At 47.5% G+C, this 26,505-nt stretch overlaps 1 protein-coding gene across 1 annotated transcript in view; it reads right to left on the reverse strand.

Annotated features, from left to right (window-relative positions):
• Positions 1-26,505, reverse strand: part of SNRNP40 (small nuclear ribonucleoprotein U5 subunit 40) — a 92,832-nt gene that overhangs the window by 782 nt on the left and 65,545 nt on the right. Inside the window, exons 7-9 of the mRNA XM_086956850.1 lie at positions 23,941-24,023; positions 23,530-23,591; positions 2,920-3,023 (exon numbers count right to left, since the gene is read on the reverse strand). Coding sequence (XP_086812976.1) covers positions 2,920-3,023; positions 23,530-23,591; positions 23,941-24,023 — 249 coding nt within the window. The remainder of the gene's footprint in view (positions 1-2,919; positions 3,024-23,529; positions 23,592-23,940; positions 24,024-26,505) is intronic.

The raw sequence follows: 26,505 nt of genomic DNA on the forward strand, positions 1-26,505 counted from the left end.
TTTTGCTATTTTCCTTAGTAAATTTACAACTCTGTTCACTGCAGACGTACTTCCTTACCCACAAAGAACATATTTGCTATGAGATTAAAATCTGCTAACAGAAAACAATGAAGGACTGACATTTACCTCTGGTGATAATTACATTCAATACACCTGTTTGGTCAGGATCAGAAGCTAATATAAAGCTGTACTGAAAATATTGGGAGGGTAGAAATTGCTCACCAAATTTCTCATCGTGGGAAAGTAAGGGAAGCTTCCGAACTCAAAATTACTTGCCAAGACAAAGCTACTGCAGAGAGTGGAGCTCTGATTCAGAGTTCTCCATCACTATTCAAATTTTAGATTTATGTATTTGAAACCTGCACCAGAGACCACAGTTGTATCAAAAAGTCACTGCTGGAAATTCAGTGCAGAGAGAGGAGTAGCAGTTCTAGTACACATCACTTTCTTCTATGCAGTAGTGACAAGCCAATTCCAACATGCTATGTATTTGTTGTTGTTTCGACATTTCTTTTGATGCACATTGAAAATAGTGTATTTTTGTGAAACAGTTGAAACAATTGCTCCTACATGTTTAAAATATATAAAAATTTGGAACCATTCTATTTATTCAATGAGATCCATAGCTTCATTTACACAACGGAGTGCCTACAACCAATGGTCGGCAGCGTTTAACCAGGGGTGCAGTTCTACACAGCTTTGCACCTACAACCCGGAGGCTGGCAGAAATATTAGGATCATGTTCATCAAAAGTAACACAACAAAACATCCCAGGAAAACAACAGAGCAACCCCTGGAGAAACCAACAGCCCATGTGTTCCTGCACCAGTCATCTATCTCTCCAAGTCATATAGAGAGTGTACGCCGATTAGGACGCTTGTTGGTCCTTCAACACTATCTCTGTGATTGACACAGCCACTACCCCGCTGCCTGACAGGAGTCACAATATTTGTAAGTATTTGCGACATGTGACCTCTCATAGGTCTGTCGAGAGGCTCTGAAGAAATAGGGCCCAAAGGTCGGCGTAGGTCTCCACCTTGTGCTCCACCACTAAGGACATGCGTTCCATGGCTAGTATTAACCATAGTTTGTGTAGCCATGCCGTGTGGTCTGTTATATTAGTGGTGCCCCAGCAGGCTAAGATTACCGGACGCGTTGCCAGCAGTGCTAAAGTGGTCTTCCCCTTAGGAAGAGTAGCGGGAAAGTCGGAGGGTTCGGCAGCCCCAATAAAGTATATGCTGGGAAACATGAAAGTGTGGTGTTGAACGCTTTGTCTATATCGTCCAGTACTAGCTCCCAAAAGCGAACCAGTCTTGGGCAATGCCATAGTAAGTGTACCAGAGAGCCCATTAGGCCACACCCCCTCCAGCATTTCTCCGAGCGAACTTTATCCCAGCTATGAATGCAGGGTGGGGTGTAGTACCAATATGTTATCACTTTGTAGGCCTATTCCGTCCCTGCAGTGTTGTGCACTGTGTGGAATGCCCTATAGTGTATGTCTGCCCATTCTTTATTTGAGAGTGCTCTACCCACCTCTTCCTCCCAACAAAGCGGTCCTTTGGTTCGCCCTCCCTTCCTACCGGTGGAAAGCATTGCATATAGCTCAGAGACGAGGTGTTTGTCGTCGTTTTTGCGCATTAACCACGTTTCAAAGACAGTTAGTGGTCGTGAAGCTGCCACATGGAATTCCGGAGAAGTGATCCAGTGACATACCTGGAGGTAGCTGAAGGCATCAGACTGTGGGAGAGCATACTCCTGCTTCAAATGCTCAAAAGGAATAATCCCACTGGGGTCAAATAAGGAACCAACCCTTTTGCATCCTTGTTCTCTCCATCAATGAACCACCTCCGAGCAACAACCCAGGGGGAAGTCGGGGTTGTCTACTATTGAGGACAGCGGGGAGGGGAATGTTGTTAGGCCCTTCTTTCCGGCTACTGCGTCCCATACTTTCATAGTTGATGAGGTTACCGGGGAGGAGTGTAATCCCCATGCCCTGTGTTTACGTGGAAGCCAGCCTTCCAGCTAGATATGTACTCCAGTCATTGTTTAGTCCATAAAGGATCAGTATTTCTCAGAGAGAGGACGGTTCCATTCAACTATATAGCGGAGGTGTGCTGCCTGTAGGTATCTATGGATCAGTGGTAGCCCTAGTCCGTCCTAAGGTGGAGTCAGATGAGCGATAAGCAATCTTGGTTTTTCCCCCTCCCATACATATATTAATTGATTGCAAGTTGCAACGCACGGAGAGCCTTCGGGGGTGGGGCCCAGCGGCAGTGTCTAAAAGATGTAAAGGATGCGGGAGAGCACTGTCATCTTAACTGCTGCAATGCGTCCAAACCACACCAGTTTCAGGCTGGTCCATCCATCAAGGGCCTTAGCTGTCTGGTCCATGAGTGCTCCATAATTTAGTGCTAGAGCCTTAGGTATAGTTGGGGCTAGTAGGATGCCCTGATAAGGTATGGAGTGTTCTGACCAGTGCAGCGGGAATCTAAAGGGGAACCGCCAGACCTCTATGTGTTTGCTTCTATCATGTTCACATATTTTTTACTACATTATTTCTATTTTCATGTTGACTTTTTAAACAAGAAAACTACCTTTGGAATTAAAATAAAAAATGTCAATGCCTTTACGTTTACTCGCCTGGAGCAGAGATCGATCTTGTAGCATAAAAAGCTACATTTGGAAAAGTTCAGCAGTTCCCTTTCATTAACCATAAAGGGTTAAGACTCTGGGCACTCTTCTTACGAGAAGTGTTTTTCTTATTTTTAACACAGACCCTAGCGAAAATATTTCTTGAACTATCAAGTTCAGGCTCAGGTCACGGAACACTCCTGCTTGCTTGCCTTAAACACTCATGGCCCTTTGGAGTAACAAACAATGCAAGTTAACATGTACAGCTGAAAGAAAAGAGTCTCTTACCTATGGGCTCATCTGGATGAAAGGCCACCTCATTCACTGAGCCAGCATGCCCTGGTAGCTTGTATAGAATTCTCCTGGATGTTGTGTCCCAGACATAAACAAATCTAAAAAGTAATAAATATTGTGATTTAAGAAGGTTGCAGAGTTTTAAACCGTTTGCCCAGGGGAAAGATCATCCATCAGGGAAGGAATATGTTTCTTTGTGTAGGCAAAATCTTATTATTCACAGGCAAATATTTTACATGATATAGTTTGCAACAGTTTTGGCAGCTAAATGGACATGGCAAAAGAGATGTATTTTTGTAGATTTATGAAGCATAACAGGTGATTGTCTTACAACTTTTCAGTGATTAAGCTAGAAAGGAAAGCACTGAAAGACAAAAGGTATTGCTTGCCTTAGGAGTCCTGATTAAAGTATTTAAATAAAGGCTTATATAGTGAAAAAATAAAAAAAACAAATCCTTTCTGTATGAAATTCCTTTATCTAGCAGATAAATAACGTGAAGGATGATGATTCAGTGTGGCATCAACATTTTAAATTGTTCTTTATTCATTCATATGTAAGCACTCCATAAGAAGCGGGATGAAACAACATACTGCCTATAGCAAAACCCACTATCTACACATTGAATGACTCGTAACAATAGAGAGCTGTACAGTCAAGATAGATTGAGATTTAAATAAAAAATCAGAGACATTTCTGTGAGGCATTTAGGATCCTCAGAAGTCGGGGTGGAGGGGGTTGGGGAGAGAGCAGGAGCTACAACCATTAATTAAAATCTATGTTCCGAATCGCATGTGGTGGTTAATGAGCAAGGAAACATCTAGCAGTCCGTTTCATAGTAGCCTGCTATTAACCTTTTAAGTGCGGGTGTCGGCAAATGACCGACATCCGCACTACATCCCCAATGCATGTGTCGGCCATTGGCCCACTTTGTGGAGGTATGTAAAGGCTCCTCTGTTGCTCTTCACCAGAAGGAGTCCTTTATTTAAGTTTTGATTTTATTTTTTTTTTTACATCAGGCTGATTGGAGGGCTTCCCGAGCAAAACTGATTGTTTTTTTTCTGTAATGACAATCAGCTCGTTGGTCGTGCTGACGGTCATTACAGGAAAATTAAATGAAAACGAGCCGGTAGGCTAGTTTTACTTTCACTGAATCTGTGCTTGGGGCATATCTCAGCCCTGAGCACTGATTCGTTTGGAAAAAGTATTGTTAGGAAGGGGAGAATCTCCCATTTTCAATGCTACCTATGCCCATTGTATCCCTGCTTGTGGATCGACACAGGAGATCAATCCACAGGCAGGGATTCACCCAGTACACACCAGGGAAAAGGGGCTGCCCAAAACAATGGGCCAGTCTTTCTGCCTCCCCGGGGGGCAGATTCCCTGAACACTCCCTCACCCATGGGGCATCAGTCTTTCTGCCTCTTGAAAGACCACTGTACGGCAGGAATATATAATATAAAGCTCAAATTCTGCGTATTGTTGCAAAATTAACCGCACTCACAGGGGGACGCTTTCGTAAACTTCTTTATTGCAGGTTGAACAGACGCGTTTCGGCGTCAAGCCTTCTTCGGTGTTCGTGACACCAGGAAGTTGGTACGTTAATAATTTGGTCGTGAATGCACCTGGTTTATATAACTGATGCACAGGGAAAAGGGTGCTTAAAGTGAGGTTAAAGGAGGTTATTTGGGGTGGTTAGTCATTCCCTACATGTGAAATATGTAAGGATAAGAGCCGATCCACGGCAAGAAAGTTTTACACCTTAACAGATTTGGATGTGTCGATTGTCAGCTACAATACGCTAGAACATTAGCTCAAATTGTATGCTATTGTGCACTGTGGCTATATGTCGTGATAATGCGCTACTACATTCCAAGATGGCGCTCATGGTCTGCGAAGGTGGTTGAGTCCCTTTTTAGGTCGAGTTATTTATAACTCGAAACCTATTGGGGCTAAACTAAGAGCTAAACTAATCTCTCAAAAAATGTGGATTTCCAGAAGTGCATGTGTCCTGTGCACGCGCTTCTAACCGCCTGCCTGCCTGGCATCACCACATCAAAGCCAGCCATCCGTTGCTTCCCCTGAAGCTTCCCCCAGCGTGCGCTCGGCCTCAGGCATTTCTCCTTCCCTAATTATTCACTGCCCACAGCCGGCGGTACTTTCACGGCCGCCAGGCCGTGTCTCGCATTTCTCCTCCCCCTCCCAGTGTATTAAACTTGTTTCCCAAGCAGCAACTCTGCCTGCCCTCGGATATTTTTGCCCGCTGGGTCATCTTCCTCGTCACAGTAATGGGAACAGTCGTGGGCTCTGAGGGATGCGTTATGTTTGTGTAGAGCCGCAGCACCACCTAAGAGTTTATTTTGAAAAAAGTTTGCCCTTGATTTTTTTTCAGGGCAGGCGTCTCCTGTGTGCTAACTAAGAAGACTCTCTGCTTTATTGCTTTATTAATTTAATTCCGTTTTCCCACTGTGGAAAACACCGTGACCTCAGCGGTGTGAGGAGGGAGAGGCCGAATAGACTGACCGTAAAACTGATGTGTCACGAAACGCTATTAATCGCATCACCGAGATATCGTCTTGCACAGACTTTGGCAGTGCACTGTATGAACATCCAGCACACGCGCGCGCCTACACATGCAAACGCATCCTCAGCTGGTCACAACAGATGCACGTGCAAGCAGCGGGCACAACTGCCCGTGCAATGCCAGTCCGCGTGGCATGTACCTCGCTGCCCCCTCCTTGAAAGTATCCATGTTCATAACATGTAACACACGTCTGAAGCTTGGCCCTGGCGAGGGTTGGTGTGATGTGAGCGCACGTGCCTTAAACCTCGGCGCTCCATTTGTACCCTGTGGGTGTGCGTGACACAGACTTAATGTGTACTTCACAGCTCCTCACACTACCACACACGTTATCAAGCATATGACACAGGGCTGTGCGGAGGAGGTCACGGGGGCGGCTGCGGGCACGGCTTGCGCTCGTGTGTGTTAATCCCTGACCCTGCACGATGCGCCTCGAAGCACTTGCTTCCAGGGTTCGTTCACTTCATCTTTCCAGATAAAAAAGCGGTTTCCGTTCTTCATATCGAAGCTCCACAGGTAGTGGTGATAATGGATGACTCGTGGCCTCCTTCGCTTTGATTCGGCCTCCTGCGCCGCTCGCTGTCCATTCGTCGATCAATGTATCCATTCATCCAGTGCCTCGCCCAGTGCCGTGTCCAGCTGTTGATTCGAAGCATTAAGGGTGGACAGGCTTGAGGCGAGGTGCAGCGCCGAGAGGCCGAGGCCTTGGCAGTCTGTGCGCTTTACACGTGCCTTGGGTGCGTTGCGCTCTCCATGGGGGCTCCGTCACCCTACTGTCCCCTGTCTGGCAGCACCAGGCCCCCGTTAAGCAGTAACTGCCCCTCACCTGCCATGGGGTGCGGCTGCCGTCTGTCCGCCCTCTGCTTTATTCGCCCCTATGCTCTCGTAGCCCCCCTCCTGCCCTCGGTCTCTAGCCTGTTAACAGCCCCTCCTCCACTCTCACCTCTGCTCGAACCCTGCCCCCTCTGCCGACCTTCACACCCCTCCCCCACCTCCACTCCAGCACAGTGCCCTCTCCTACCTGCAGCCCCCACTGCCTCCTCGGGCCCAGGTGTCCCTTCCCCACCGGCACGCCGCCCCCTCTCGGCAGAGGGCGCTGCAAACCCCGGATCCACCTTCAACAAACTTATTTCTATCTCCGCCCTAATTTCAGTAACTCCTCATTCACCCCTTTCCACCCCTTATCCACTCTCCTGCCATTCACCCCTCTCCTGCCCAGTCACCCCTGTCCTGCCCAGTCACCGCTCTCCTGCCCAGTCACCGCTCTCCTGCCCAGTCACCGCTCTCCTGCCCAGTCACCGCTCTCCTGCCCAGTCACCCCTCTCCTGCCCAGTCACCCCTCTCCTGCCCAGTCACCCCTCTCCTGCCCATTCACCGCTCTCCTGCCCATTCACCGCTCTCCTGCCCATTCACCGCTCTCCTGCCCATTCTCTCCTCTCCTGCCCATCACCGCTGTCCTGCCCATTCACCCCTCTTTTGTCCATTCACCCCTCGCCTGCCCATTCACCCCTCGCCTGCCCATTCACCCCTCGCCTGCCCATTCACCCCTCGCCTGCCCATTCACCCCTCGCCTGCCCATTCACCCCTCGCCTGCCCATTCACCCCTCGCCTGCCCATTCACCCCTCGCCTGCCCATTAACCCCTCTCCTGCCCATTCACCCCTCGCCTGCCCAGTCACTGATCTCCTGCCCATTCACCGCTCTACTGCCCATTCTCTCCTCTCCTGCCCATTCTCCCCTCTCATGCTCATTCATTTCTCTCCTGCCCATTTACCCCTGTCTTGCTCATTAATTTCTCTCCTGCCCATTCCCCCTCTCCTGATCATTCACTGCTATCTTGCCCATTCACCGCTCTTCTGCCCAGTCACCGCTCTCCTGACCATTCACTGTTATCTTGCCCATTTACTGCTCTTCTGCCCCGTCACCGCTCTCCTGCCCATTCACCGCTCTCCTGCCCATTCACCGCTCTCCTGCCCAGTCACCACTCTACTGCCCATTATCCCCTCTCCTGCCCATTCACCGCTCCTATGCCCATTCACTGCTTTCCTGCCCATTCACCCCTCTCCTGCCCATTCACCACCTTCCCACACCTTATCCACTCTCCTGTCCATCACTGCTCTACCGCCATTCTCTGCTGTCCTGCCCGTTCTCCACTCAGCTGCTTCTGTCCACTCCCCCACCCATAGTCCATCCACTAACTGCCCATTCTCCTACCCCCTGCCCATCGCCAGATTTCCTTCCCATTCTCCACTCTGATGCGTATTTCTGATTTTTGGCTCTATTCCATTATCTGCCCTCTTACTCATTCTCCACTCTCTTTTCCATCCACTGCTCTGCAGTCCTGCCCATTCACCACACTCCTGCCCATTCTCCATCCACTAAGTGCCTGTTCACCCCACCCGCCTCTTATGCCCACCCCGTACCCACCCACCTCTAGTTCACCGCCCTCCCCTTTACTACTTGCCCCACACCAGCCTTAATCTGTTTACTAAAATGTACAACACATGTGTTACTTTGATTCCAGCACCCACCTACATGTAGGCAGGGCCGCTGGAATTATGTGGCAGGGTTGAGTAAATTATGTAGCAAGAAAAGGTACAATTGTGATAGTATTACTTCATTATTTTGTCAATTTAAAACGTGTTATTACTAGCTGGGTGTTAGCTGCATCCCTGTAGGTCCACTTTAACACCCAACAGAAAAGTGGGCAGTCAAACTGTGCCAGTGACCTTCCACTGCGCAACAACACGAGTCACTGTATTTGTATAACTTTTGAACCGTTTGAGCTAGAAACATTTTTTTTGTTAAAATCTGCAGATTTTGCAGCGGTTGATTGATTATGTGGCAAATGTATAAAAATTCAAAAATTGCTGCTGCTGCACAATACCATCATCCCGGTGGCCATGCCTATCGGTAGGTGGTGGAGGCAAAGTAACAATTCCACATTCCCTGGTATCCGCCCCTTCTACCATTCTCCAAAACCCTTACAAAGCATGAGTTAAGAGTAAGATTTTAGGGTGACAGTTGGGCCCAACCTCACAGACCCTTCAGGGTGTAGGTGGGGGTCACACAGAGATTCCGGCCACAGACTGCACGAGAAATAAACTGTAGGGATGCTGGCAACCTTGAGGTTTTAACATGATCTTTGTGGGCGGGGCCAGGGTTGAGATTCTATTAAAAAGGATGGGCGTCCACAGTGAGGTGCTCAACGGTGTGAGACTCACGCACAATGGGTGAGGTTTCAGCGTCTCTGCTATTGGAGATGAAAGCATAAGAACGTGCCAAGGTTTGAGAGGACCCAAAAAGGAGCTTTTTAAGGGTTCGTTGTAAGGCGTGTAATTCAGTGCAGTGTAATCACACCGAATTACCCAAGAATTCGGTGGGATTCCGCATAATTACAGGAGAAGAGTAATTCTGCATTTAACACTATTTCTTAGCCAAAAATGGGCCTGAGAATGCATTTTGGGCTAAGAAATAGCGCCAAATGCAGCAGAACACAAATAGCCAGCACTAAATGTGCTTTTAGTGTGCGATTTCCCCCCAAAATTACCCTTTACCACCCAAGCAGGAGTCATCATGTTATTAACAATAATTCCGCATTGAAGACTAATGCGGTATTACCGAAACTACTCGCTTTACTCCTGTGTAATTGAAATTCCGCCCAGGTCTAGTTTTTCTTCAGCACTTGAAGGGCGAGGAACTGCATTTTTAAACAGAAGTACATGGGGAGCGGTAAAGCTTGCCTGTTTTTAGGTCTCGCCTATCCCATTCCGCAAGGAATGGATAGGGGAGAATTATAGTGGGCAAAATAAGTTCTCAAACCATTGGCGGATTTCAAACAGTTCACGTGAACACAAGCACACGCTTTTCCCCCGCTCCCGAGCCGCCTGCCTCCGAGAGCTTCACTTCAAAGGGCTCCGCTCCTCCGCCCACTACTTCACGGCCGCAAGGCCGTGTCTCCCATCTCTCCTCCCCCGCCCCCTGCTTCACACTTTTTTCTTTCTGCCTCTTTAGTGTCTATCCCTTTAGCTCCCTGTTTATCCTGCCTTTCAGTTTGTTCAATCTTTTAACTACTGGTCTTTTCATGTACCTGTCTGTCGTTTATTTGTTTGTTGTTTTTCTTTTTCCTCTCAAGTGTCTGTTTACCTGCCGGGTATCTCACCATTTTCATGTTTATCTTTATGGGTGTTTGCTTGTCTGACTGTTTACTATGTTATCCGTCTAATTGTTTGCCTGCCCGTCCATCCAACTGTCCTTCGGTCTGTCCGTTCCTCTACACAGTTATGTTTGTCAACCCATGTATACTTGTCTGCCTTTCCGGTGAATTGTACTGTTTACACGTGTATCTGCTTGTCCAACGTGCATTAAACAATGTGTCAGTCCGTTATCTGCATTCATGTGTAAGCCAATATTTCTGCATGAGTCCGATATCCCTTCATCTGCCTCTTTGCTGTGCACGCACCTGTGCCATTTCTCGTATGTAATTTTATTGTGCCGCTATAGGTCTACTGTCACCATTTGCAAACATTCCAACTAATAAATAGATAAAATGATAGAGACAAAAAGAAAGCTGTATTTTATGTTTTGACCCTGTACTTATATGTGCATTCGTTTGTGTAGTCCATTTCTTCTTGGACTGTGTTGGTGGTATCGTAGTGAATCTTAAACCACCACACACCGAGTGATGTACCCGTCACTGTTTACTATTTCACTTCAACAACTTGAAAACAGGAGACAGCACCAGTGTGTTGCTGCTAGCTTTCTAGTCATTTGGTCCCGTTTGGGGTTTCCGTGGCATGAGTTGGACCTTGCGGCATTGCCAGCACGGTGTTTGGCGGTGCACAAGGATGCAAACGATCAGACAGTTATGATGCGTGCAGTTCGTTAACGTTATTTCATAGCATGCCGACTATGCATTTTATGAAATTTGCTTCATTCTATCACAGACTGCCTTAGTTTGAAGTAAGGCAGTGAATGGGTGAACACACCATTTGGCAGCTTGTGAGCCGCTCTCCGCACTCATGATGGTTTGCTTGCAGCCGGCATCAGACTTTAAAGGAATCTGCTCCCCCGCCCCCCGTTGCTCGCTGAAGGCTGTCATGCCCAAGATCACACCGACTGTCACTCTGACCTTGCTTCTCCCACTTTGGCTACGTGAAAACCAATGTTTATATTGGGCGTCCTGGTTTGTAAATCCCCAAAATAGTAGAGCGTTGTTGCAGTAAACACTCGAAAAAAGGTTCGTTTGGGCTCTTTAATAACAAAGCCCACCCTTTACTACATTTTCCAGCACACCTGTGTGGTTTCTGTGAAAGAGTTTTAAATAAAATGTGTTGATCATATCACAGGTACAGCTGTGCTCCTTGCATTCCCCCTCCCTTTTAGCCCATCCCTTTCAGCAGCAGCTGGCAGGCACCGTAAGGGGCAGAGCGGCGAACACATTTAAAAACTTTGTTTATTCACTCTTACTTACCTAACACAGCATAGCACATAACACTCAGGTCACTGACACCACATCACACACAGTAGAGCACATCACGCTCATGCCTGACACCCCATCACACACAGCAGAGCACATCATGCTCATTTCTGACACCCCATCACACACAGCAGAGCACATCACACTCAGGCCTGACACCACATCACACACAGCAGAGCACATCACGCCCAGGTCAGGTCTGACACCACATGACACACAGCAGAGCACATCACGCTCAGGTCAGGTCTGACACCACATGACACACAGCAGAGCACATCATGCTCATGCCGGACACCACATCACACACAGTAGAGCACATCACGCTCATGCCTGACACCACATCACACACAGCAGAGCACATCATGCTCATTTCTGACACCCCATCACACACAGCAGAGCAAATGACACACAGCAGAGCACATCACGCTCAGGTCAGGTCTGACACCACATGACACACAGCAGAGCACATCACGCTCAGGTCAGGTCTGACACCACATGACACACAGCAGAGCACATCACGCTCAGGTCAGGTCAGGTCTGACACCACATGACACACAGCAGAGCACATCATGCTCATGCCTGACACCACATCACACACAGCAGAGCACATCACGCTCATTTCTGACACCCCATCACACAGCAGAGCACATCACACACAGCAGAGCACATCACGCTCAGGTCAGGTCTGACACCACATGACACACAGCAGAGCACATCACGCTCAGGTCAGGTCTGACACCACATGACACACAGCAGAGCACATCATGCTCATGCCTGACACCACATCACACAGCAGAGCACATCACACACAGCAGAGCACATCACGCTCCGGTCAGGTCTGACACCACATGACACACAGCAGAGCACATCACGCTCAGGTCAGGTCTGACACCACATGACACACAGCAGAGCACATCATGCTCATGCCTGACACCACATCACACAGCAGAGCACATCACACACAGCAGAGCACATCACGCTCAGGTCAGGTCTGACACCACATGACACACAGCAGAGCACATCACGCTCAGGTCAGGTCTGACACCACATGACACACAGCAGAGCACATCACACTCAGGTCTGACATGACATCACACCACACACCCACAACACCACACCCACACCCAACACCCAACCACACACACACATACAACCACGCCCTCACTATCTATCCATCGCCCTCACTCCATCCATCGCCCTCACTCCATCCATCGCCCTCACTCCATCCATCGCCCTCACTCCATCCATCGCCCTCACTCCATCCATCGCCCTCACTCCATCCATCGCCCTCACTCCATCCATCGCCCTCACTCCATCCATCGCCCTCACTCCATCCATCGCCCTCACTCCATCCATCGCCCTCACTCCATCCATCGCCCTCACTCCATCCATCGCCCTCACTCCATCCATCGCCCTCACTCCATCCATCGCCCTCACTCCATCCATCGCCCTCACTCCATCCATCGCCCTCACTCCATCCATCGCCCTCACTCCATCCATCGCCCTCACTCCATCCATCGCCCTCACTCCATCCATCGCCCTCACTCCATCCATCGCCCTCACTCCATCCATCGCCCTCACTCCATCCATCGCCCTCACTCCATCCATCGCCCTCACTCCATCCATCGCCCTCACTCCATCCATCGCCCTCACTCCATCCATCGCCCTCACTCCATCCATCGCCCTCACTCCATCCATCGCCCTCACTCCATCCATCGCCCTCACTCCATCCATCGCCCTCACTCCATCCATCGCCCTCACTCCATCCATCGCCCTCACTCCATCCATCGCCCTCACTCCATCCATCGCCCTCACTCCATCCATCGCCCTCACTCCATCCATCGCCCTCACTCCATCCATCGCCCTCACTCCATCCATCGCCCTCACTCCATCCATCGCCCTCACTCCATCCATCGCCCTCACTCCATCCATCGCCCTCACTCCATCCATCGCCCTCACTCCATCCATCGCCCTCACTCCATCCATCGCCCTCACTCCATCCATCGCCCTCACTCCATCCATCGCCCTCACTCCATCCATCGCCCTCACTCCATCCATCGCCCTCACTCCATCCATCGCCCTCACTCCATCCATCGCCCTCACTCCATCCATCGCCCTCACTCCATCCATCGCCCTCACTCCATCCATCGCCCTCACTCCATCCATCGCCCTCACTCCATCCATCGCCCTCACTCCATCCATCGCCCTCACTCCATCCATCGCCCTCACTCCATCCATCGCCCTCACTCCATCCATCGCCCTCACTCCATCCATCGCCCTCACTCCATCCATCGCCCTCACTCCATCCATCGCCCTCACTCCATCTATCGCCCTCACTCCATCTATCGCCCTAACTCTATCGCATCGCCACAGCATCACTCAGCACCACCACAATATCACTCAGCACCACCACAATATCACTCAGCGCCACTACAGCATCAATCTGTGCAACCATTCAACAACAACCACAGGTTCAAATATGTTCTCTCAATATTTCAAGCTTTATTACAAATGTCACAAAAAGATGTTAATATTTCACTTCTGTTCTTGGATTTTCGTCACAATAAAATACACTGAACATCATCTTCACAAAAGTTTAAGCTATTGCCATAAATTACAACAACTTTTATTTAAGTATTAATTATTAAAACAAATAAAAGCCATTGTTATTTGTAATATCAATACATATAAGTCACATAAATACAACACATATTGCATTACAAATGCTATAGGTGTCACATTTGCGAAAGTTAAAACTATTGGCATTGTAAATGACAAAGGCATTAATTTAGCTATTTTCAAAACCAACACATAAATACAACAATTGTTATTTACCATACCAATAGGTCAAACTTTCCTAATGAGAGACCTATTGCATTCCAAGGGATTCCAGGGTGGTCTGCCTTGCATAGATACCAAGAGGTTTTCCTACCTACAATGCCCAGCAAACCTCAAACTTTGCCTGAAATCACATATTAATTACATTTCCGTGAAAGAAATGTCCAGATTCTACAAAATTCCTACCACCCAGTGCTGCTCCCCTTGTGCCGATAAAAAAACACTGTGCCACTTGTGTTGTTGTGCCTAGTGCTTGTGACTGGAACGTCTCAAACCTAGGAGTTAATGGAGTCCCCTTGCAAGGGCTCCCATTGACCTTGGTTTGATCCGCTCCTGCTGCAGGCACTAGGCCCAGCTACACATGTGGGACTGCATTTTTAGCTGAACAACTGGGGTAAAGCTGGTTGGTGGGAATTTTGTGGATTCCGGAAATTTCCATCAAAAAAATGTAAGGAAAAATGCATGATTTCAGGCAAAGGTTGAGGTTTTCAGGGCAGTGTGGGTGAGAAAACCTCATGGAATCCCCACAATTCCCCCAACCTAGATTTACCAAAGTGTCTGGTTTAAAAAAATGTGCAGATTTGCTAGATTTCCCCTCGGTGCCGTCTGGGCTAGGACTCAAAATCCTTAGAAACCCAGTTAGCAAAAAAAAAAGGGTCCGTTTTGAGTGGAAAACGAATGTATTCATGTTTTGCTGTGGAATGTTTCTTGTAGTGGGCGGGCACTAGGCCTACCCACACATGTAAGATACTATTTTTATCGGTAGACTTTGGGAAATGCTGGGTGGAAGGAAGTTTTCGGCTCCCTGTAGATTCTAGAACTTTCAATTACAGAAATGTGAGGAAAATTTGTTTTTTAGTAAAGGTTGAGGTTTAGAAGGGATTGTGGGTAAAAAAAAAACTATTGAGACCAATGCAAGTCACGCCAACATGGAATACTCTAGTTTTATAAAATGTACAAGTTTGCAAGGTTCTTCTAGGATCTGGCTGAGCTAGGGCCCAAAACCTTCAGCTAAGCACATTGCAAAAACGGGTGGCGCTCAGTGGAAAAATGTGTTGCGTTCATGTTGCATTTTGGTCCGTTTCCTGTTGCGGGCACTGGGCCTACCCTAAAAAATCAAGTACTATTTGTATCGGGAGACATGTGAGAGCATAGACTAGTAGAACATTTGTAATTACCAATTGGATTTTGCTGCATTTAAACCTTTCAAATGTAAGCCAGTGTGTAAGAACTAAGAAATTTTGAAAAACACAATCTAAATCATATGCTAGTTCGGGGAACCACAATTTCAGAGAACAAAAAATAACCACTGCTCCTTAACTCCATATCTTGTGTCCATTCCAAAAATACATAGGTTTCTTAGATAGCCATTTTTCACTTCAAAAATTGCACCACACAAATTGGTCTATACTCAGTACACAATGAAAAACCATTGTATGGTGCGGGGCAGTGGTTGTCTCTGGGTACTTTGGGTTCTTGGAGAACCTACAAACTCCCTCTATATCCCTACAACCATAAGGGCCTATTGGACGTAATGGTATATTGCATCTGTAAATCAGCCATTCTGACAAAAAGTTACAGATGAAAATGTTTACCAAATGGCCATCTTTTTCACACTCATTTTCAATAGTTCTTTATTTCAACGGTTAGTTTCTTTGGGCCAACCTTGAGGGCTCTACACATATATCCGTTGCTGAATTCTGAATTTTGGCTACTTTTCAGAAATCTATAGAATTCCTGGTTCACCCATGGGTTTCACACAGGATTCCACCACAAACTGGAAGTAGGTTGAGAGGACAAAAATTAAGAAAAATAGGCTACCTCTTTGAAAAATGTCAAGTATGTGGTAAAAAAGAAAAAAAAAAGTTTTCTTGATTCAGCTCTGCATGTTCCTGGAAATTGGGAAAATGCTGACTTCAGCACAGCAAACTGTTCGCTGGTGCCATTTTTATAAAACAAATCCAGGCACATTTTACCTCAAGCACTTTCCTCCCCGTTTTTAGCAAAAAACTCAAAATGTAGCTATATTTTGCCTATTTTCTTGGTCCCCTCCAGGGGAATCCACATACCCAGGGTACATTTAAAATCCCCAGGATGTTGGGAAAAAAGGATAGAATTGTGGCATGGATACTTTATATGGAAAGAACATTATGGAGCCCTAAGCACAAACTACCCCAACAGGCCAAAAACAGATCAGCACTGGGGGGGGGGGGGGGGGGGGGGGGGGGGGGGAAGGTGGAAAGGCCCAGCAGTTAAAGGGTAAAACACCCATTCATCAATCAATCAGTCACTTGTAGAGCGCACTAATCACCCGCAAGGGTCTCAAGGCTCTGAAGGGGGGTGCAGCTACTGCTCGAACAGTCAGGTCTTGAGAAGTCTCCTGAAGGTCAGCAGGTCCTGGGTCTGTTGCAGCTGTGTGGGGAGGGTCTTCCATGTCTTGGCGGCGAGGTCTGAGAAGGATCTGCCGCCAGTGGAGGTCCTGTGGATGTGTGGGACGGAGGGGAGGGCGAGGTCGGCGGAGCAAAGCTGGCGGGTCGGGGTGTGGACGGTGAGACATTTGTTGAGGTATGCTGGTCCGGCGTAGTGGAGTACTTTGTGGGCATGGGTGAGGAGCTTGGAGGTGATCCTCTTGTTGACTGGGAGCCTGTGCAGGTCTTTCAGGTGGGCAGTGATGTGGGTGTGGCGGGGTATGTCGAGGATGAGGCATACGGAGGCATTCTGTATGCGTTGGAGTCTTTTCTAGACTTTGGCCGTGGTTCCTGCATAGAGGACATTGCCATAGTTCAGTCTGCCTCGGACGAGTGCCTAGGTGACCGTCCTTCTGGTTCCAGTGGGGATCCATCTGTAGATCTTGCGGAGCATGAGGAGGGTGTTTAAGCAGGAGGAGTAGACGGCGTTGACTTGCTGGGTTTTGAGATCGATGAGTCCAGGATGAACCCCAGGTTGCGTGCCTGGTTGGTGGGTGGGTGGTTGGTTGTGGATGCGGCTCCCAGGGCGGCTGGCCACCAAGAGTCGTTCCAGGCGGAGGGGGTGGAGCAGAGGATGAGGACCTCTGTCTTGTCTGAATTAAGTTTCAGGGCTGGTCTGCATGCAGCTGGCGACGGCCTTCATTCCTTCGTGGAGGTTGGTTTTGGCGGTGGCGGGGTTCTTGGTGAGTGAGAGGATCAGTTGAGTGTCATCTGCGTAGGAGACTATGTTGAGGTTGTGCGAGCGGACGATGTTGGCGAGCAGCGCCATGTAGACGTTGAAAAGGGTAGGGCTGAGGGATGATCATTGGGGCACTCCACAGACGATTTTGGTGTCTTAAGAACGGAATGAGGTGATGCGGACCCTCTGGGCTGTCGGTGAGGAAGGAGATGGTCCAGTCCAGGGCTTTGTCGCATATTCCTGCGTCATGTAGGCGTGTGCGTAGGGTTCAGTGGCAGACTGTGTCAAGGCGGCCGAGTGGTCCAGGAGGATGTTGGCCGCGGTTTCGTCGTTGTCCAGTAGGGTCCGAATGTCATCTGTGGCAGCGATGAGGGCGGTTTCGGAGCTGCAATTGCTGCGGAATCCGGATTGGGACGGGTCCAGGATGTGTAGCTGGTTCTGCTCCAGGTGAGTCATGAGTGGATTGTTGATTATATTTTCATGTACCTTAGCTGGGAATGGGAGCAGGGAGAATGGCCAGTAATTTTTGAGTTCACTGGGGTCAGTGGAGCGTTCTTTTTTTTAGTAGTGGTCTTACTTTGGTGTGTTTCTAGGCATTGGGAAATGTTACCGTGGTGACAGAGGTGTTGAGTAGGGTGGCAAGTTCCTGGCTGAACCTTTGGTTTGCATGGTTTTAGATGTAGTGCTGGAATGGGTTTGCGGGAGCTCCAGAGTGGATGGATTTCATGGTGGAGATGATGTCCTGGGTGGAGAGGACTTTCCAGATGGTCAGTGTATGGGTTGTGTCAGTTACGGGGATGATGTATCTGTTGAGGAAGTCCATAGGTGTGGGTGAGGTGCAAAGTTTCTGTATATGTTGGCGACCTTGGTGTGGAAGAAATGGGCGAGGTTGTCGCACAGCTCCTGTGAGTGTATGATGTTTTTTGCTGGTAGCCGGGTTGGAGTATTGCTTAACGAGGTTGAAAGGTTCCTTGGTGTTGTTGGCGCTCGTTTCGATGCATGCAGCAAGGGCTGTCTTTGTTGCCCACATAAGGTGGCGGTAGAGGTTGAGGGAGGTCTTGAAGTCTGCACAGTTGGAGGTGCCCTTGCTGGCGCACCATCCACTCTCCAACTGTTTGCTGTCCCATTTTGCTGTTCTGAGTTCTTGGGTGTACCAGCTGGGCTTCTTGGAGGATTTTCTCTGAATGCAGCTCTTGATAGAGATGGAGCTGTCTGCACAATTGGTGATCCAGGCATTGAAGTTTCTCACTTCCTGTTCGAGGTTTGGTGGCGTAGCAAGGTTTGAGGTGTTCACCCAGCTGGTTTCCAAGACTTTGTTCCACCTCCGGTGGGGTGAGTTAGTCATTTTTCGGGGGTGGGGCATGGAGATGCTGAAGGGGATGATGGAGTAATCGGTCCATGTCAGTTCTTGGACATGGCCCTATTTGAAACAAATGCTGGAGGTGAAAATTGGGTGCAGTGTGTGTCCTGCAGTGTGAGGAGGGTCATGGACCATCAGGGTCAATCCGAGGCTGCTCATACTGTCGAGTGGGTGGCAGTGTTTTTGTTGTTTGGGTCGTCAATGGGGAAATTTAGGCCACCGAGGAAGATGTAGTCCTTGGAGTCTAATGCTAGCGGCTGAATGAAGTATAAGATTGTGTCACAGAAGCTGGGGGCCAGTATGCAAGGGAGCTCTGGTGGTTGTCTGGTCATCCATGTAACGTGGGTCCCTTGCTCGCTGCACCACTGGATTCAAGCAAGCCTGGTGAATGGGGGGATGATACTCCGAAACTAGTCCTAGGATGCTTGTTTCCAGTCCAGGGAGGATCTGGTCTGGCAGTTCGGGCTCGACTACTCCCATGGGGAGCAGGTAAAAGACTGATTTGCAAACGGCTAAGTCCAAAATGGGGCGACGTGGAGAGCAAAATAACATTGAATTAAACCCAGATCTGAAACTGGGGGTGAGTGTTTGAAAAGTTTAAACACTCCGTCCATCATTTTATTTTGTGATGTTACTGGTCACATGACTAGGTATAGTTGGCCATTGGGCTTTGTGTATTCCTCCAAGACAGTCACACACACTGGGAGTTTAGGTGTAATTGAATGGGCCATCCCTGGCAGGATGCGAGGAAGGAGCTGGTCCCAGCCTCACTTACACCTAAATAGGCTGTCCCCACACAAAGTGTTACATACCTACTGCGGTTAGTCTGGAGCCAAGACAGGGAAGGCAGGGAATCTGTGCACTTCAAAGACATGCCTCTAGAAGATTCTATTCACTTTAAAAGCACAACCGTGTATAAAAAAAAACAAGCATTGGAAATGCAATAGGTCTCGCAGCATTAGAGTTAGTGCTTTTAGAATTGTTTATGGGTTTTTTTGTAAATCTTTAGCATTTGTGTTTCCTGTAGCCAATGCTAAAGAATTAAAAAAAAAAAAAGCCATAAACATTTCTAAAAGCTCTAACTCAAATGCTCCGAGACCTATTGCACTGTGTGAGGGTGAGGGGTTGAGGGTGAGTGAGGGTGAGTGAGGGTGAGGGTGGGTGAGGGTGAGTGAGGGGTTGAGGGTGGGTGAGGGTGAGTGAGGGGTTGAGGGTGAGTGAGGGTGAGTGAGGGTGAGTGAGGGTGAGTGAGTGAGGGTGAGGGGTTGAGGGTGAGTGAGGGTGAGGGGTTGAGGGTGAGTGAGGGTGAGTGAGGGTGAGGGGTTGAGGGTGAGGGGTTGAGGGTGGGTGAGGGTCACATTGTACCTGCTACGCGGAAACGTGAATTCTGACGTGGTTGAACCTGTGCCCTGCAGGTTACTCACCCCAGCAGCAAGTGTTACAATCAACTAATCTATCTTACCTATCAGTGCCTGGATACCCTTGCTGGTTATTAGCCACGCTCTAAAAAATCACACACACACACATTCATTCGTATAAAAAAGTGCTTCAGCTCCGAATAAAGTGAGCTAAAACAGCTCAGGGGTTACAACACCTGGAGCTCAACTGCTTGTGCTAGCTATTGGCTGCAGATTCATAAGCAACTAACTAGCTCCACTACTCAGCCTACAAACTATAATAAAACGAGCACTTCGGATACTCATTTATTATACCTAATGTGCAAAAGACTGGTGTTTTGGTATCTGGCAGAAAACACAAGATTTAGCGCCTTGTGGAAAAAATGTGGGTTTGGAATAATTTATTATGAGAGCGGCACCGTCACATAAGATGGAGCTGACCGGTATAGTTACCGTCCACGTGCAGGTAACCTGTGACAACGGCAGCATTTGTTAAGCATAAGTAGGGCGCGGCGCTATATCAAAACCAAAAAATATAATAAACCCGCTAATCCAGGCGCTTTGCTGCCCGGGCCCTGCAGGAGGAGAGATGCTTTCAGCGTCTCCGCAGACATAAACAAACCCTGATTAGAGGCAGTGTGACACGCCGAGGTGTCGGATGAGCACACCCGCCCGGCGCAGGGGGGAGGGGAAGCGATAGTTCTTCCTGCTGCCACCGAGGCCTTCAGTTTGCAGATGTCCACCACGCCTGCTTTCTAGCAGAGGCAAGCACGGAAGCAGGCAGGCGTGCAGAGGCAGGGCCGGCCCGCAGGTATGTGCTCCGACGAGACAAGAGCTCACACCTAGTCCCCGTGCGGAAGGAGACAGAGCCTGAACGGAGATGTGGTACTGCGCAGTGACGTCAGACGGACTGCGCGTGCCCTGTCACACCTTCCGCCAGTCCTGGATTTATAGCCACTCTTTGCATGATTGCAGAAGGCCTTGAGAAAATTGAAAATATAAGCCTGGCCAATCGAAAAATCTGATATTTCAAATGTTATTCCGGTGCCAGGGATAGTCATCTGTTGGGCTCAAAGGTATGTGAGTCAGAGCTCGCAATTCAAATCTTGAATCTTGCATATATGTATTGGAATTTCTGTATCACAAAGCGTACTTTGAAGCACGGTATATTAAAGGGCCGATGCACGTTTGCGTACATCAAACGGTGTTTTAGCCGTTAACCTTACATTTCAGAAACATATAATCCTATTCCATTTTTATACATACATGTTTAAGGTACAGGGCGATAGCTATTTTGTAACGAGCAAAACCAGGCACCACAATTAGCAATTTTGTTGATGAATGAAAATGCGGCTTCTGAAATATTTTAACGGCATTACCCGATAAACAATACACGTTAGAAGTATACAAAAGTAAACTATTAACCAAATGTAAGGGACGTGACATGGGTACTTTAACAAAAAAACAACAACAAAAACCCCACATAATATGATGTAACAGCATTTACGAGTTGAGCTGGGGGATGGGGCGGAGCGGGTAAAAAAAAAAAAAGACGGAGGGAAAGCAGATAAGGGGAGGGGGGAGGAGAAATGCGACACGGCGGGAAGGGGAGGGGGCGGAGCGGGTAAAACAAGACGGACGTGCACGCGCTTTTAAGCTCAATGCGCATGCGCATTGAGCTTAAAAGTCACGGGCACTGCAAGGAATCGCCACGATTCCTTGCAGTGTGGATAAAGAGTGGATAAGTAACAATACTCTCGCTTGCTCGATGCGCATGCGCATCGACAGGCGAGACCTAAAAAGGACCTCAGACACCACTACTTGAGAGCACTTCTGAACCTGTGGATACTCTGCCAGGAAGGAGGACTGATATGCTGTGGAAGGTCTGCCAATCTGCTGGACTCCTTTCTGCTGGACTCTTGCTTTGCTAAACTGACCTGCTGCCCCCTTGCCCGAGCGAGAATGACTGGACCTGTATCACTTGAACCCAGAATGACTCCAAGGGCTAGTTGGTTGGCCAACTGATCTGAAGCCTCAGGGACTTAACAGGCTTCCAACCATCTTGCACCTAGACTCTGCCATCTGTGAGTCTGCTCTGCCAAATGGAGCCACTCCAGTCCTGGACCCTTGGCCTGAGGTGCTTGCCAGTGGAACCAATGCTTCTTCTCTGCTGAAAGGCGAATCCTCGAGCAGAACCAATGCATATCCTCGGTTGAATAAAGCATGCCTGAGCAGAACCGATGCATCTCTGTTGCTGCGTGGATTGGACTCGTCGCAAAGACCAGCATTGTCCAACGCAGTGTTCGGAACGGACGCATCACCTCGGTGGCGCATCGCATCCCAAGCCCAGGTTCTCGCATTTCCTGTCGACAGCAGCCTGAGGACGACGTCGGACTCCGCATTGCAGCCCTGCAGCGCCATGGACCATGCACATCACCAGCTGCGTACCACATCCCAACATCAGACTTCAAATCACAAGCCCCATCGACGGGATCCTTGACAACGACGCAACAGGACCTCACACAGCAGCCGCGCCGCATCATGGGACCGACACATTGCTTCAGCTGTGCGGCACATCTTTGATCCGGAAACACACAACGCTCCTCAACCAGGATTTAAGATACTGTGTTCAGCGGGCCTAACTGTGTCCCTGTAGCTGGACCACGCTCCATCGCAGATGACTCGAGCATGTGACTTTGTTCCGGTAAGGCACAACATGATATATCCAGTAGCACTTTGTGCTTTTTGGCGCTATTTCCACTATAAACTTTAAAATTCAATATCTCCAGTGCTACTATTTAGATTTTTCTTGTCTTGTTTTATTTATTAAAAGCAACTATTTTTCCAAATCTGAAGTGGGCTCTTTTTGTGGTGCGTTTACACTGTTTTACTGTTTGAGGCTGAGTGAGAACTATTTATGCAACACTTCAATGTTAAGCTTGGCTGCTTTGTGTCAAGCTACCAAGGGGCTGATCACAGGTTAATTTGGGGTTTGCTTATGCCTTACCCTGAAAAGGACTGTGGTTGCTGCTTTACCAGGGCTGAAAGCCCAAGCAACCAATAACCTAATTTCTTACAGATTAACAGACTTGTACATGCTACTGGCTATTCTTCAGACAAAGAGTAGGAAGCCATGGATTATGCTACTACTTAAGTAGCAACGAACTGTGTTGCTGTTATACCTTGGAGAAGCATTTTGCATACCTGGCTGCTACTCGGTATCACTTACAAATCACTCTTCTTGCATAGGAATTGTTGGAACTACAATACTTGGCTTGATCTGAGGCCTTGTGTGGTTTCACCCACCCCACTGCTCTATGCATATGTGCTGCTAATTGAACTTATTGCTGTATAGCATGGGCGAACAATGTGAAAGTGAGGCACACCTGATGCAGGATCCATTTTGTAGATCACTAGAGAAAAAATACTTGCATAAAAGGGACCTAAAAAAAGTTAATTTAACAAAGTCTATGTTTATCTTGAAAATCCGGAATGGATCTGGCCTTCACTGAACCTACTTGTGGGACACCAGTTCATAAAAAAACACCCAATAGAGCTTTTTAAGTGTTAGGTAAACATGTTCAGAATGGTGCAAAAAGCCAAACCTGAAGGATTTAAATCTGTGACAAAGAATTACACATCTCCTATAGCTAGTGCCTTCAGATGCACAGCTATCACATTGCCTTGAATGTATTTATTGTTAGCAGGCTTACAATGCAACTTGCTTTACCAGTTCACTCGATATGATGGAGCAATAAAGTGAATATGTTTTATGGAAAATGAAAACATTTTAAGGAATGCTCACCTGTCAGCAGATCCTGCTGCCACTCTTCCTCCATCTGGAGACCAAGAACACCTCAAGAGATTCTGTAAAATAATCAAGGCATAAATTATATATATTTTTTGTACACGGGAATCATCACACATGGTGGCTTTAAATTTACGGAATCAAACTAACAGCTCTCTAGAAAGATTAATTGAGTAATTCTAGCATGTACTTCGTTATCACCAAGTGTCAGCGCATCATTACTTTTCATCAATTAGATGGTAGATGTTAAAAGGCAATTAATTTACAACCAAAGACAATAAAATGGCTCTTTTAGGATGTAATTAAATGTCTCCTCTGCACATTAATCATATTGATAGTAAAACTGCTTTGGGGCATCTTGATTAAGATTGCAGTATAAAACCAGCCATACTCCTGCATGTGACCAACCTTCTCAAAGTTGTGGACGTTCCCCTGAAATATTTTCACACATCGCTCCTTCGGGGCAAATGGACGCACGTCCCAAATACGGACTGGATGCAAATAAGGAGAAAACACATACATGAGGAACTAGACTGATACAGACAACCCCTGTCCTCGTTTAAGGAACAAAAAAACCATTGCACAAGAAAATAAAATGGCAGTTGGGCAACCATGGCATTAGAGGTCACATGTAGGGTTTCATCTACAAAAATGGAACCATGGTAGCAGTAGCATCTGCCGGTAAGCAGACGTGAAAGGCATTAGGCAGCTCTGTAAATTCAAGACAATAGCGGGCTTTGTAGTGTACACTTCTGAGATGCAGCAGTAGTGGCATTTTATTGTGAGTGTATTTTGCAGGGTAAATATTCCTTTGATGCTCACTCCCCAGATCCTATCTCCTACAGAAAACACAAAGTAAAATGAGGAAAAAGTTACTTACCTTCGGTTACATATTATCTGGTAGAGACATGATCTAGCCGCAGATTCCGGACTTTAGAATCTTCCACAGGAGCAAGACTGGATCTGGAATTTTTTTCTCATAGCACGACCGCGCGCCGGCAAAGGGTGTCCTGCGACTCTGTATCGACATCTTTCACTGGATGCGGCGTCAACGGAGTCCACATAACTCCCTCGCAACTGTCAGTTTCTTCCATTACTATTTTCCGCGCTCAAACGTGAAGCCACATATAGAAACTGCCTATTAAGACTGTGCGCCAAAATAAATGACACCCATGTGTCAAATAATCACTCGAGTCTTCCTTTTTTTCTTTCAGGATGTGAATGACCATAATGAAATCTTTGGGACAAAAGAATACTCCCTTAACAGACGGGGCAGGACGGGAGGTCTTTAAGGAATCTGCGGCCAGATCCTGTCTCTACCAGCTAATGCTTTCCCGTAAGTTAGTAACTAGTTAATCTGACAGCGACATCTAGCCGCTGATTCTTTACTTTAGAATCCAATGCCAAAGCCATACCACCCCAGAAGGGAGTCTGCGAACTGAGCAGGACTAGTCTCATTTTAACAAAACCAGTACAGAACAAGAGAAAAAGATTGGACATTCATAATAATTTAGGTGAGCAATACCTACCCTACCACATTAAAACCTGTGGAAGGAACCACAGGTAAGTGAAGTCACCAGATATTTAAACCATGGGAATAAAATACCCATGTTAGTGTGACAAATCCATGTCACAAAGCTATTCGCACCCCTAACAGGATTCGAACCATGCATTCTCTCAAGAACTGTCTCTTCGACTGAGACACACCGCCCAGATACCCCTAGGGGTGACGGTGTTGAGCTAAACAAATGCGTTTGATTGTTTGATTCTGACCTCACAATAACTGTGGACAGAACTACAGTTAAAAAAGTCATAAAAACATTAAAAGCATGGGGATAACATTACCCATGACAATAAGACGTCACCAAATGACCCTATAAAAATAAACCAATTTGGCTTATATCCAGAACGGAACTGTGTATTTGTTCCTGTGGAATACAGAGCAGCAGGCCATGTCACTGAGCAATACCTTTATGCCCTATAAAGTCCTGACCTAGCCAGGACTGCTCTGCAAATTACGCAGAGAATAATCCATCTCTGTTGGAGAAAGCATAAGCAATGTTCTAATCAAAAAAGTCAAGACAACAATAGCAACTATTGGCACAGAAGCAGTCTTTCCATAGGAAAAATAACTAGAGAGGATATCCCATATATAAAATATATATATGGATAATGGTACTTACCCAGTAAGCATCTGTTCCTGGCACGTAGAGCTGTAGATCCACATGCATAGCATACTCCTGCCATCTAGTGTTGGGTCCGGATGTTTGCAAGTTGTTTTTCTTCGAAGAAGTCTTTCCAGTCACGAGGTAGCTGACTCCTTTCGGTGATAGTGCTCATGGACATAGACTCCATTGTTAGATTGTTTTCCCTCAGAGGGAGAGAATAGAATTAGTAAGTAAAGAATAGAGATATCCATGCATATGTATATAGATTTAAGAGAGAGAACTGCAACAGGTACAGGTACCCGGGGAGGCGTGTGGGCGCATGTGAATCTACAGCTCTACATGCCAAGAACAGATGTTTACTGGGTAAGTAACATTATCCATTCCAGGCATGTGAGCAGTAGATCACATGCTTTGCAAAGATTATATAGCAGTATTCTCTCAAAGCGGTGGCAAACCTATATCTGTTGGAGTTGTCGGAAATAGTGTTCTAAGTACTGCCTGGCCCACCTTAGCTTGTTATATCGCTAAAACATCTACACAATAATGTTTGGTGAATGTGTGCGGTGTAGACCATATTGCAGCTTTACACATGTCAACTATTGGGCTGTTTCCTAAGAAAGCCATAGTGGCCCTTATTTTGCGAGTGGATTGCACTCCAAGGGGTATTGTTAATGTTCTCTTTGCTTCTGCATAACAAGTTTGAATGCATTTAACAATCCATCTGGCAATACCTGGCTTGGATTTGGGATTGCCCTTGTATGGTGGTGCAAAAGCAACGAAAAGCTGTTTAGTCTAACAAAATGAT

Source organism: Lissotriton vulgaris, chromosome 2_1, assembly GCF_964263255.1.
Source record: "Lissotriton vulgaris chromosome 2_1, aLisVul1.2, whole genome shotgun sequence".
Classification (NCBI taxonomy): Eukaryota; Metazoa; Chordata; class Amphibia; order Caudata; family Salamandridae; genus Lissotriton; species Lissotriton vulgaris.